Genomic DNA, 12,324 nt, shown 5'->3' with positions numbered 1-12,324 from the left:
AGACACCTCATTGTGCTGTAGCCTGTAGACACCTCATTGTGTTGTAGCCTGTAGACACCTCATTGTGCTGTAGCCTGTAGACACCTCATTGTGTTGTAGCCTGTAGACACCTCATTGTGTTGTAGCCTGTAGACACCTCATTGTGTTGTAGCCTGTAGACACCTCATTGTGTTGTAGCCTGTAGACACCTCATTGTGTTGTAGCCTGTAGACACCTCATTGTGTTGTAGCCTGTAGACACCTCATTGTGTTGTAGCCTGTAGACACCTCATTGTGCTGTAGCCTGTAGACACCTCATTGTGTTGTAGCCTGTAGACACCTCATTGTGCTGTAGCCTGTAGACACCTCATTGTGCTGTAGCCTGTAGACACCTCATTGTGTTGTAGCCTGTAGACACCTCATTGTGTTGTAGCCTGTAGACACCTCATTGTGCTGTAGCCTGTAGACACCTCATTGTGTTGTAGCCTGTAGACACCTCATTGTGTTGTAGCCTGTAGACACCTCATTGTGCTGTAGCCTGTAGACACCTCATTGGGCTGTAACCTGTAGACACCTCAGAAAATGCATTTTGAAGTTCCAAAAACAGGAAAAATCATTAGGCGCCGAGTACCGCCTTTTAATGAGATGAATCGTCTTCAAGTCATACGCTGTTCAGAAAGGCCCAATGATTTGTTGACGTAGAAGTAATATCGCGTGAACGACAGCACAACCTGACAAATCGACCGTTATGTGTGACATGAGTGGTATGTATTTGTATGTGACATGATAGCTATGTATTTGTATGTGACATGGGTGGTATGTATTTGTATTTGAGATGAGTGGTATGTATTTGTATGCGACATGACTGGTATGTACTTGTATGTCTTTTTCAAACGAAGGTTTTGAGTTAATTTTCTAGTAAAGATCTCTTGCGCAACCGGTATGAATGAATGATATAATGTTTATAATTAAATTAATTACATTTTAAAATTATTGGTAATATATTTTGTGACTTGTTCAACATTCAAATATGGACTTGTAAAAAATCAAATACACCATATTATCGTGTCGCCACAGAGGTTGAACTGCACTGATATAGATTAAGTGATTAATAGATTAATGATCTACGCATTCATTAAAACCATCTTTTCTTTTAAACTCATCCATGAATTCCAGAGATTGTAGCTGCATTATTATATCCCTTAGCTCGTCACAACAAAAGACAACTCATCTTATTCTAGACTTTATTAAGATATAAGAAATGATCTCATCCGCTTTTTTCCCTTTAAAATCCTTTCAGTACTGGGTTATTTTTTTAAAAAGATCTTTATGAAAGTCCATTTCTCTAATTAAGACATCTTCTATTTCGATATCTGTCAAGTATTCTGCTTTGATTGAAACAGGTGCTATCAAGCAATCTATGTAATCTGTCATACAACTTCTTTACATTAGTCATAGATATGACTTCAACTGATTTTTTAGGAGTCTTTTTTTCACCTTTTAAAACTTCATTATCAACTATCTCGTCAACAGTATGACATGAAGTCTAGTCTAATAGACAATAGATTTGTTCTCGCTGTTGGTCGGCTTAGAATGGTTCAAATACGCTTTGCAGCTGATATAAAATATATAAGATATGGTATGATTGTAAGAAACTTGGCATTGTCACGTGTGTATATTTTACGATCGATATATCTATCTATCTATCTTTACGATATATATCTTTACAATATATATATATATATATATATATATATATATATATATATATATATACATATATATTCGTCTAAAGAATGTAGCAACCAGTTTCCCAAGTTGGTCAACCAGCTTGTTCAAAAGCAATACCAATGTAACTGTAGGAACTCGACTTGGCGGCAGTCCTCGCGTTTCCTTTGATCCCATCACATCAAACGGTTCTCGAGCACTCTGATTCATTTACCTGGCGGACGGTCCAATGAAATAGAAATCTAGGCTCTTAACAATTTCTAATGGTTGACAGAGTTATTTCTTGTTCAAAAAAGGAGTCAGTAATTTAAAAGTTTTGAGGAGAAAGTTTTACTTGGATATTTTGTATTCGACTTTTCAAAACCATCCTAGATACAATGAGACTCAGTAATCCATTGCAAGGTAAAGTCGTCATACTTAATCTAGAAGTATTGGTCTATAATCTTTTTGCATGATTACTTTACGGAATGTCAAAGGTTCACATTATCAGTTCACATTTCCTCTTATTTTATATATGTATTTATAGTGATCGGAATCAGAAGACTGGCACATTTTTTCTTCTGTCATATGAAAATTACTCTGTTTATTTTTTACACACTGTTTGTAAATTTTATTTAAATAAAGTTTGTACATTTTAAAAAAAATAGAAACTACATAACATTTTGTTGTTTACATAATACTTGTACATTTAATCTTAATGTACTTACATTATTTTGTGAACACTCTACTTTTGATTTAATCTTAATGACATTATTTTGTGAACACTCTACTTTTGATTTAATCTTAATGACATTATTTTGTGAACACTCTACTTTTGATTTAATCTTAATGTACATTATTTTGTGAACACTCTACTTTTGATTTAATCTTAATGTACATTATTTTGTGAACACTCTACTTTTGATTTAATCTTAATGTACATTATTTTGTGAACACTCTACTTTTGATTTAATCTTAATGTACATTATTTTGTGAACACTCTACTTTTGATTTAATCTTAATGTACATTATTTTGTGAACACTCTACTTTTGATTTAATCTTAATGTACATTATTTTGTGAACACTCTACTTTTGATTTAATCTTAATGTACATTATTTTGTGAACACTCTACTTTTGATTTAATCTTAATGTACATTATTTTGTGAACACTCTACTTTTGATTTAATCTTAATGTACATTATTTTGTGAACACTCTACTTTTGATTTAATCTTAATGTACATTATTTTGTGAACACTCTACTTTTGATTTAATCTTAATGTACATTATTTTGTGAACACTCTACTTTTGATTTAATCTTAATGTACATTATTTTGTGAACACTCTACTTTTGATTTAATCTTAATGTACATTATTTTGAGAACACTCTACTCTTGAGTTTGTTCGTCTCTCCCACGTGCTCGTTAAGTATTTCTTTAGCACGCACATTTTGTATCAACTTGTATCCACTTCGCCTTCAATTATTATGTAAGTTTTTCGGTAGCCAAGTAAATGGATGACTTTGGCTTAGTGTTTAAAAGTAGACAAGACGTTTTTGCGCTGTTGCTTCTGAAAAGAATTCAAGCCACTATACTAATCTTTGTACAATCTTTAAGAAGGACTCAATGACATATCCCAGTGTTCATATCCACTCCCTGTGTCTGTCTGTATGGTCCCAAATGTTCACGTGATTTCTCCCACATCCGCGTCTCGGTTCAATCTGACATTGTTCATTCTTTTACCTAACAAAACAAGAATCAAATAAAACATAGGTAACCAATTAGTGTTTTAACTATTAGTCAACCGGCGGCGTAGCATACGCCGCTATTTTTGCAGAGCCGGCCTTAGGCCACTGCAACCTATGCGACCGCAGTGGGCCCCGCACTTTCGTAGGACCCGCTCTAATTCAAGGTGTATAAATTATTAAATTAAACCATTTTATAACTTAAAACAGATTTCCCGCGCCCTCCGGTCGATTTAACAGGAGCTGCTGGAAATCTCCCTAAATCGCAAAATATACGAAAAAGTACTTAAAATATACGGAAATATATTCACAAAAATTGTCATTTTGGGGTGTCATTCAATATGGAAAACGCCAATCTTACGCGCGGCATTATGCATCAGCCGTAATTGTGTAATCTGGTGAAAGAAGCTTCTCGCGCCTCAAACTAATGAAGAATTACTTGAGGTCAACAATTCTCAAAGATAGATTGAAACATTTGGTAATTCTTGCTATTGAGCGTGATATATGTAGGAAATAGAATTATTATGATATACTGATACTATATGACTTTGCTCTTAAAGCTCTTAAAGTAATTCTGTACGTAGTAAAGATTGAATAAAATGCATAGACGAATTTATTTTCTAAAACAAACTCTTAAATTTCACTTATTATCCGCTTCCCTACCCAAACTTGGCCCCGCGAAATCCGTTTCGCATAGGGCCCCACAATGGTTATGTCCGGCCCTGATATTAACATATATATATATATAGATAGATTCATAGTAGATTACTTAATCTCTTTCCATGACTTCTCGGTCACAATGGTTAAGTCCGGCGCTGCTATTTAGTGTTTGTAAAATGTTTGTTTGTAAAATGTTTTACATGTTTCGGATGTTCCTTCAGAATTGAAGATAGTTTACTTCATAGTCCAAACCTCCCTCAGGACAAAGGGGATGGGAGCGGGCAGAGTTTAATAAATTTAAACGACAGTCCAGCGCGCAGGCAGCCATCTGTAGTGTAAATACTACTCTTGTTTTTTCGTGGGATGACTATCCGCAGAAATAAGAGATTGATTTTTACTTTACTTCTTCTTCTCGTCCAAACTGTTGAGGGAAGAAGAGAATCATATATATATAGATTTGTAATAAATTATTATTTTGTTTGGCAAGGGAAAGAAATTGATAATAAGGTGGTAAAAGTTGAATTAGTTCCCTTTATGCTTTGTTATGAGAAACATTTGAAACTAACAATAGATAACTATAAAACCTTCTATTTTCAAAAGCACTTCTCTGGTACAGTGGTTGGTATACCATATTGAGGAGTCTGAGGGACTAGCGCCTCCGAGTTTGAATTTATGTCGTTTTCCTTTTTTAAATTTAAAAAAAATAAATGCATTTAAAAAGCGATCACCCAGATACCCTCTTCTCTTCCCCCCCCCCTCTACCTGGTCCAGACAGGTGATAGGATCATAGCATATTGAGAACGCTAAAAGCATGAAATTGCTTTAAACAAAAACAATTGGTAAAAATATTTGTAATCGCACAGATTTGTTATTGTTAGTCTAGATTTATTATAAATGTATTGACATGAATGATTTAAACTAATTGATATAACTAAGCTTTTTTTTTTTTTTTTTAAGTAGTTTTTATGTTTTCTTATTTTTAGCGTTTAGCATTGTGGTTAGTGGTAGTTTCTGGTACGATTTTAAGATGCGCTTTGTCAGCAATTAGGTCAATAGTGACATATTCATTTGTCAAAACAGGAAAATTAACTATTGTAATTTTTTTTTCATATTATTGAAATCTCCCTTTTGACCTGCAACGTGGTCCCTTTATTTCGCCTTCGAGTTTGTTATCTAGTTTCTCTGTCCCAATCTACAAAACTGTGTGTCGCGCCTGGATGTTGACGTGACAACAAACATCGGGCTTGGAATGTGTGTCAGCTCATCACATGGCCTGGGCTGTGAAATACTTGCAGTTCAAATAGTCATCGAAAGAATTGTCTAGTTTAAAATACACCTCTGTCATTTTTTAATCTTTTTTTTTTAATTTGTGTATTTACTATTCTTTGGTCTGAACAGTTTTAACATAAAGTAATCCCTTCAACTCTTGGTATGATCTTTGCCACACTACAAATGAGACTGTTCCAATGAACTTGTATAGAAAGACTTTCTATAAGAGCTAAAACAAATGTGACACTGGATACACTGATAAACATTAGGATGGATTGTCAACACTGTTCATGCAGCAAAGATTTTACTTGAATGAAGGACTTCACATTCATACATTTAATATTTTTAACTTCATTTGGTTTCTTCTTTCATCCTTCATTCCTTCGTACTACTTACAATTTTTAATGGCAGAGTTTGACTATTAGTCGGATCTTTGGTAAGACATGCAGGTTTCAATCTTATTGTAGAACGATGAACATGAGAATGAAATTAGATTGCAATACATGACAATTTGTTCTTTTACACTTGGCGTCAGCCTTCTCATTGGTTTCTAGTTCAATATGTGCTGGCATCCATTGAAGAACAGTTATTTTGCAGTTGTTGTTGACCTTTATGGATGCTGTCCTGAGTCTTTTCATGTAGGAGGATTTATAATTTTCCAAGCTTTGGAGGATTGTTTTTGCATCTGTCAGAAAGATAATCTGACTGTGCGGGGTACTTGGGTGATTTACTAGCGTGGTAGCTGCTAGTTCTAATGCATCTCTTTCTGCTCTGTGGCTGTCATAGAGATCTCTAGTTGCAATGGATTTTTTCTAGTTTTTCTCCGTCGGGCCTTTAGATAAGTATTCCAGCTCCTCCATTTGTGGTGGCTTTATGAGATGACCCATCCGTGTAACTCTGATCCACTTTTGTTAGGGTAATTAGTTTGTAGAAAAGAGTTCACTATTTCCTTGAGATCTGTTGGAATGTAGTCAAATTTTTTGGTTATATTTTCAATACGGTCTCTTATAGTAAGAAGAGAGCTTTGATCCCAGGGTGAAGTTTCATTGTGTTGTTTCGTGGATTCCAGAGTTATTTTTTCAAATTGGTGTTTCTTTTTTAGGTTTTTCTTCTTCTTATAAATAAAACAGACGTTACTTTAAAAAAGAAAATGATTACGTCCTACGCGTCATGCATTTAGTAATGCATGTTAACCAATGATTTAAATTCTGTCAAGTAGGCCTAACTGGTTTTCCTGGCTGGCTCAAGCAACCCATTCCATCCTCTAATAGCACTAGGGAAGAATGAGCATTTGTACAAATTTGTCCTAGCATATGGAACGAGGAATGTGCCTTTATCTTTATGTCTTTCTGTGTATTTAGAGATTCCTGTATGAAATTAGTCCTTCTGAGACGGTTTTAATGCCAGTTTTGTGGGTTTTAGTTTTCAATGAGTGCCATGTTAATTTCCATTTTAATGAATTGGAAAGAATTTACAATTGCGCTCTATCCAGAAGGAAAGGCAGGGAGCAATTTACAAAGGCTGCAGCCTATTTGGACAAGTCAAGCCATTGGACTCGAGACAAAAATACACCTTCTCAACACAATCGTCATCCCAACAGCAACATTATGCATGTGAGACATGGAATTCATCTGTCAAAATTGAGAAAAGACTATATGTGGCTCAACAAAAATGGCTGAGTCGGACTTTTGGGTGTCAGTTACACAGATCTGGTCTCAAACAAGGAAATTCTATGCCAAACTGAGAGTCGAACACTTAGTGAGGTTGTGACAGAGCGTCGCATGAGGTTTGCGGGACATGTTCTCCGACAAAATAAACTACGCATACCAAGAGTTGCGATGACATGGAGGCCAATACGAGGAAAGCGCAAATAGGGACGTCCTCGTATAACTTGGCACTACACCTTCATGGAGGACCTCAGAACAGTGAACACCAGGTGGGAAGAGGCTTCAGACATTGCCAGTGAAAGATCCTTGTGGAGACAGCTTGCCGCCCAATGCACCGGACGGCGAGGGAGGACACAAGTCTAAGTAAGTAAGTCTATCCAGAAGAAATTAAGAAACTAATAGTGAACTAAATAAATGAGAAATAAACAAGCTCTCATCTGAATCACAAGAAAGACGCCGCCGCCTATTATAAGTTATCCCGACAAGATCAACATCAACATCTAATGTTTCGCATCAGAACCGGACACAACAGAATGAGACAACATATGTTCTGGAAGCCCAAAATTGAAACTATTGAAATTTGCCCATTTGTGGAGTGTCACCAGAGAATGCTGACCATGTCCTTCAAAACTGCATCCTTTACCAAGATACCCGAACAAGACACTGCACTGGCCTCAAAACACCCCTATAGAAAGAAAACTACATGGAGAGCTCCCGGATTTGAAAACCACTGCGCAGTTCATCTCATATATTGGTCTAGTCATCTGAACACTCCAACATAAAAATGAATACAACGAAGAAGAAGAAGACTCTGGAGTTGTAACGCTCCATGAACCAAGAATTTTAATATTTTTACAAAGCTTATATTATCTCACTCTTTTTGTCTGTCTGTCTGGTAAAAAGTTTGTACATGTTATTTCTCCAACATCAAATCTCGAATCAAACAATTATTTCTCGCGCCTTAAAAACAAGAATCAATTTTTTAAAATTACTGTGATGGATGCCTGTCTGTCTTGTAGTTAACTGTTGATGCCTGTCAGATTATGACAGATTACTCAGCAGATGTATGAGTTTTTGTCCGGGTGAATTCCAGTGCAATTAACTTACAACACAAACAGGTACCACCTGTTTAACAAATAGAACACTGATGAACAATTAAGATAATATTTAATCCATGAAAAGGCCACAGTCTATGTCTCTGTCACTAAAACACGTCTTTACCCTATAGAATCCTACCGCCAACTGATTTTCTGTCTCTAAGAAGCCTCCAACCCAACTAATCCCAAGCGTCACTAGTCACGTTCAAAATGCGTCTACAATGGTACGTCTCTATATAACTAAAATTACAAACTAAGTGTCTAACAATATATATATAAATTTTATTTCGAAAACGGCTCTAACGATTTTCTTTAAAATTTCAAGGTATATGTATATAAATGAGAAAAAAAAATCTCAACTCATTGGCTACAAGGGGAAAACTTGAGGTTGACCGTTATATTGGTTTGAAAATATTTCATTCTCGAAAAATTGATTTTGGCTAGAATATTTTATGAATAAAAAATTTCCAGGTCTTTAAAGCGTTTCTGTGGGACATCTCTGTTACGTCTACCACCTTTCAGCTCACAAAAAAAGGCTGCCTTTTGCAAACGCTCGTCCATCCATACGGGATAGTGCTTTCTCCAGCGTAACTGTCAGACCATAAGAAGTCCCTCAATACTGACCATACCGGCGTGTCTTGTATGGGGACTTAAAGAGACTTTATTTTTAAATCGCCACATACATTGACATTTAGAACTAAAAGAACACGAAAGCTACTTTTCGAATTAGGAGTCTGTACCCGATCCCAAATAAGTAAATATATTTCCTCAACAAATTATTCAAACGAGCGAGGCGCGGTCACCTGGTACCTCTATAGCAGGGGTCTCAAACACGTAGCCCGCGGGCCACTTGTGGCCCACGAAACAATTTTGTGTGGCCCGCGGCCACCTCCGCGAATTCAAGAAAATTAGATAAAATTTACAATGACCACATATAATCCATGAAGTGATTTACAACTGCACAAATCATGAGGTGTCCGCCCACTGCAAGAGAAGATTCTGTGAAGGCAAGCTTTATTGTTAGCGAGATGATAGCAAAGGCAGTCACCAAATTCCATGAGCGTACTTATAGTGGGATTTTGAGTTTAAAAACCCTCTCCAAATTTTTTAAATGATAAAACCCCCTCTTCCATATAAGACTAAAGCATACAACAGTCACCAGATTCAATGAGCGAAGCCAAGAGGGGGTTTGAGTTTAAAAAACATCTTTAGAGGGCTGTAAGTTAAAACCTCCTCCAGTGAAGGCCAGTTTGTAAAAGAGTGTATGCTTTAGGCGTGTGAAATTATCTGCCCCAAGAAAAAGAAACTCTTCGAAGGCATAAGTTTGTCTGCGAACACAGTTGCAAACAGGATCACCGAGTCAGCGACAAATGTTCAACAGCAACTGATTGCCGCTGCAAAAAACATATTCCATTGCACTGGACGAGTCTACTGGTGTAACAGACACCGCATACTGTTCCGTATTCATTCGTTGGGTCGACGAAAACTTGAACATTGTTGAAGAGCTATTGGACTTACTAGCAATGAAAGGAACGACGACTGGACGCGACGTGTTTCAAGAACTGGAAGCTTGTATTGGCAGGTGTGTGGGCTACCGTGAGAAAAAAACTTGTTTCAGTGGCTACGGACGGTGCACCAGCAATGTGTTCAGAGAAGGTTGGTGTTTTTGGATTAATGGTAGAGAAACGGTATCAGCTCAGCTTGGTGGGACCTTTTGCAACCATACACTGAATTCTGCACCAAGAAGCACTCTGTGACAAAAAGTCTACAAATGAAGAACGTGATGGATGTTGTCGTGAAGACGGTGAACTTCATACGTGCACGGGGTCTCAACCACAGACGGTTTGTGTCATTTCTAGCTGATTTAGAAACGGAATATGGTGAGTTGCTTTATCATACGGGAAATAGCATTGTTCATGGCAATGAAAGACGGAGACATACCTCAGCTCAGTGACCCAATTCTTTTGTTACTGACATCACGCAACATCTCAATGCACTCAATTCACAACTACAGGGCACAAAGCAGCTGATTACCGTGATGTTTGACCGCATCAAATCATTCAGATGCAAGCTGATTTTGTTGGCTACTCAGCTGGCAGATGGAAACCTGGCTCATTTGTCTTTTCTACAGAGCATTATGGTTGAACCACAGCGCCCGAAAGAATAAGTAGACGTTCTCTCCGGACTACCGCTTTCAGCAATTCACTGCTCTCGAATCACAGTTTTTCCTTTTTGTAACTCCGTTCGCAGTTGACGTGAAAAACGTTCCAGAGGAAGTCCAGATGGAACTACTGGACCTGCAGTGTGACACTTTTCTGAAGCAAAAATACGCTGTTCCAGATTTCTACCAGTTTCTTCCCAGAGAGAAGTTTCCAAACTTATTCTGCGCAGCTGTAAGAATTCTAGCGATGTTTGGGAGTACGTACGTTTGCGAACAGTTTTTTTTTTCAGAATGATCAACAAAACAGTATTACGATCAAGACTGACTGATAAGCATCTGAGAGCAACCTTGTGGCTTGCCACTACACGCGACTTCAGGCCTAACGTCGATGGTCTGGTCTCTGCTAAACGCTCTCAGCTAAGTGGACAGAAACATGAGTGACGAGCCATCTGCAGTAGGCCTAGAAATTATAGTTGTAGTTTTTTGGGTAACTACAGTTTCTGCTTTTTAATAAGTGACAGAGACAACGTCAACTTATTTTAGTAAACTAAACTGCCTGTGCATGTAATAAACTACACTTAATGTAATTAATAATTATAAAAACTTTATTTAAGCATTTAACTGCAGTGACAGTAGGTTTCGTAAAATTTAATGCAAAAACATTCTCTTTTTGTGGTGTGGCCCGCTGAATGGTTGTTACTTTTCACTGTGGCCCACATGCTGAAATGCGTTTGAGACCCCTGCTCTATAGTCTATATATAGGGATAGGTGTCTGGAAATGTATGCACTGGAATTCTAGGGACCGTTTATTTAGGCACCGGTAAATTGGACACATTTTGACAAGGCGGAAAATTAGGCACCGGAAAATTATGCACTCTTTAATAAGGACCTTAAAAATTGTAACGTATATTTTATCCATAGGCTTTGGGCTGTTGGTGACGTCCTGAAAGATATAACGATTACTTACTGCATTTTCATGATACAAAAGAAAAACTGACAAAACGGGACAAAATAGCAACTGAAATGTATGATGCCATCCCTCCACTGAATAGTTTGTTCGTGGTAGATTGTCCTGTACTCGATCTCTAACATTCCATAATGCTATCGGAAATTTTGGAGTCACTCTGCGGTTTCGTCTCTGGCAACCAATATAGTTGTCCTCCAAATAATCATACAAATTCCTTACAACATCTGACCGAGCATCATTTAATTCTTCAAACGCAGTATTTATATCAGCAAGTGGAAAAAATGAAAGGGCTAACAGTATCTTGACAAACGTTCATTTTTATCTTCCCGTTATGTAGCTGCAAGATTTTCAACTCTGGTCGCAGTGAACTCTGTTCTTACTGCATATCTAACATCACACTCTGTGGAGCAAGAGTTAATTGGTCTTAGCTCCAGCAGTTTCCTGAAGAGTAGTCCATATGTAAGCGGTACAGCACAGTGATAAATGAGTGCATGCACAAATAACTCATGTGCAACCTTAGGCGTAAAAAGTTGTAATAGTAAACATTATATCATTTTTTATTTAAATGCTCGGAAAATTTTATATTTAATAAATTAGACAGAAAATTCTTCACGCCCCCCAAAAAACGGGGTTCTGCGAGATGTTTTTAGTTTTTAAAAACGTGACGTCACAAGGGTGCTGGCTAAATTTAGATCTAGACCTATATAACCGATAAACTCTCTAGTCTAGATCTAGACCTATCGGGTCGCATTTATTGTTAGGCTTCACAGCTAGATGTAGTCTCCACGTTGATTTATAATCGGTCTTTGTTTATAAATAATATTCTAGATCTAAACCTCTATTTCTACTTGAAGAAAATTAAATATTGTTTTTCAGCTTGTTGCAGTAGTTCCAATCACAAAGATAAAATCAGCAAGTATGCTGACACAGAAATTAGTGTCTCTTTTCATGTTTCCAAGAGATGAAGTTTTAAAGGGAAAATGGGAAAAATTTATTCGTCTGAAGAGCAAATATTTTATAAAGGCCTTAGCTAATTCCTATTTATGCTTAAACCATTTTGAGAGAAGCTGTTTC

The 12,324-nt window shown here is 36.9% G+C and overlaps 1 protein-coding gene across 2 annotated transcripts in view; it reads left to right on the top strand.

Annotated features, from left to right (window-relative positions):
- The first annotated feature begins 1,934 nt into the window (after window positions 1-1,934).
- The window catches only part of LOC106079957 (thrombospondin-type laminin G domain and EAR repeat-containing protein-like), a 117,750-nt gene continuing 107,360 nt past the window's right edge, over window positions 1,935-12,324 (top strand). The window contains exon 1 of one of the 2 annotated variants that reach the window (XM_056014210.1): window positions 1,935-2,108. In XM_056014210.1, coding sequence (XP_055870185.1) covers window positions 2,084-2,108 — 25 coding nt within the window. In that variant the 5' untranslated portion in view covers window positions 1,935-2,083. The remainder of the gene's footprint in view (window positions 2,109-12,324) is intronic. The other variant, XM_056014209.1, reaches the window with a different exon arrangement.

The sequence above is a fragment of the Biomphalaria glabrata genome, chromosome 16, assembly GCF_947242115.1.
Source record: "Biomphalaria glabrata chromosome 16, xgBioGlab47.1, whole genome shotgun sequence".
NCBI classification, from domain to species: domain Eukaryota; kingdom Metazoa; phylum Mollusca; class Gastropoda; family Planorbidae; genus Biomphalaria; species Biomphalaria glabrata.
The sequence above is the reverse complement of the archived record's forward strand: the minus strand, read 5'-3'. Positions and strand labels throughout refer to the sequence as shown.